General features: G+C 44.7%; 1 protein-coding gene across 1 annotated transcript in view; it reads right to left on the reverse strand.

Moving 5' to 3' along the window:
• The window catches only part of DHX9 (DEAH (Asp-Glu-Ala-His) box helicase 9), a 30,270-nt gene extending 29,806 nt beyond the window's left edge, over positions 1–464 (reverse strand). The window contains exon 1 of the mRNA XM_008595031.1: positions 406–464. Within this exon, the coding sequence (XP_008593253.1) occupies positions 406–464 (59 nt within the window). The remainder of the gene's footprint in view (positions 1–405) is intronic.
• Between the last annotated feature and the right edge of the window lie 259 nt (positions 465–723).

Raw genomic sequence — 723 nt, forward strand, 5'->3', positions numbered from 1 at the left:
CAAGTTGGTAAGAATCTTAGGCCGTTTCTATTTGCAGATAAGTACATTGAGCCCCAGTGACGTAAAGTGTGATTCAAGGTCAATAACAAAACCAAGCACACAGGGCTACCTCCTTATCTTTCAAACATAACACACTGCCTGTCTTAAATTTATTGCGTAAGAATAAAGAATACAGGCATTATAGCTTACCCTTCTAACTTCCTTAATGAATAATCCCAGTCTGTTTCTTAAGTGTTTCCTCAGGGTAACTTTGCCACATTTACTTCTTTTCTTTTTTTTAAAGATGACCTTTACTTCTTTTCTTTTTTTTTTTAAAGATGACCGGTAAGGGGATCTTGACCCTTGACTTGGTGTTGTCAGCACCACGCTCTCCCAAGTAAGCCACGGGCCGGCCCTCACATTTACTTCTTGAATCTATGATTCTTAAATGCTACATGATGGATCTTGGACATGACTGACGCCATTGTGCGCACAAAATAGCCACCAGCCTTGTCTTCTACTCCAGCACCCAACCCCTCCCCACTTCCGTTTATGAGAAACCTCGGGACTTAAACAGAAACCCTTTTGCTTCTGCAAGGGCTCAGTACTCCACCCTGGTCGCATAGCTTCGGCATTAGCATAACGCCCCTCCTTGATGGTATCAGCCAGCCCTTAGTGCCCTATAAAAGCTCTCTCACCCCCACATCCGAGGCTGTCCTCCATCTTGAGGGCAGCCCTGGGATG

Source organism: Galeopterus variegatus, unplaced genomic scaffold, assembly GCF_000696425.1.
Source record: "Galeopterus variegatus unplaced genomic scaffold, G_variegatus-3.0.2 Scaffold12195, whole genome shotgun sequence".
Lineage (NCBI taxonomy): Eukaryota > Metazoa > Chordata > Mammalia > Dermoptera > Cynocephalidae > Galeopterus > Galeopterus variegatus.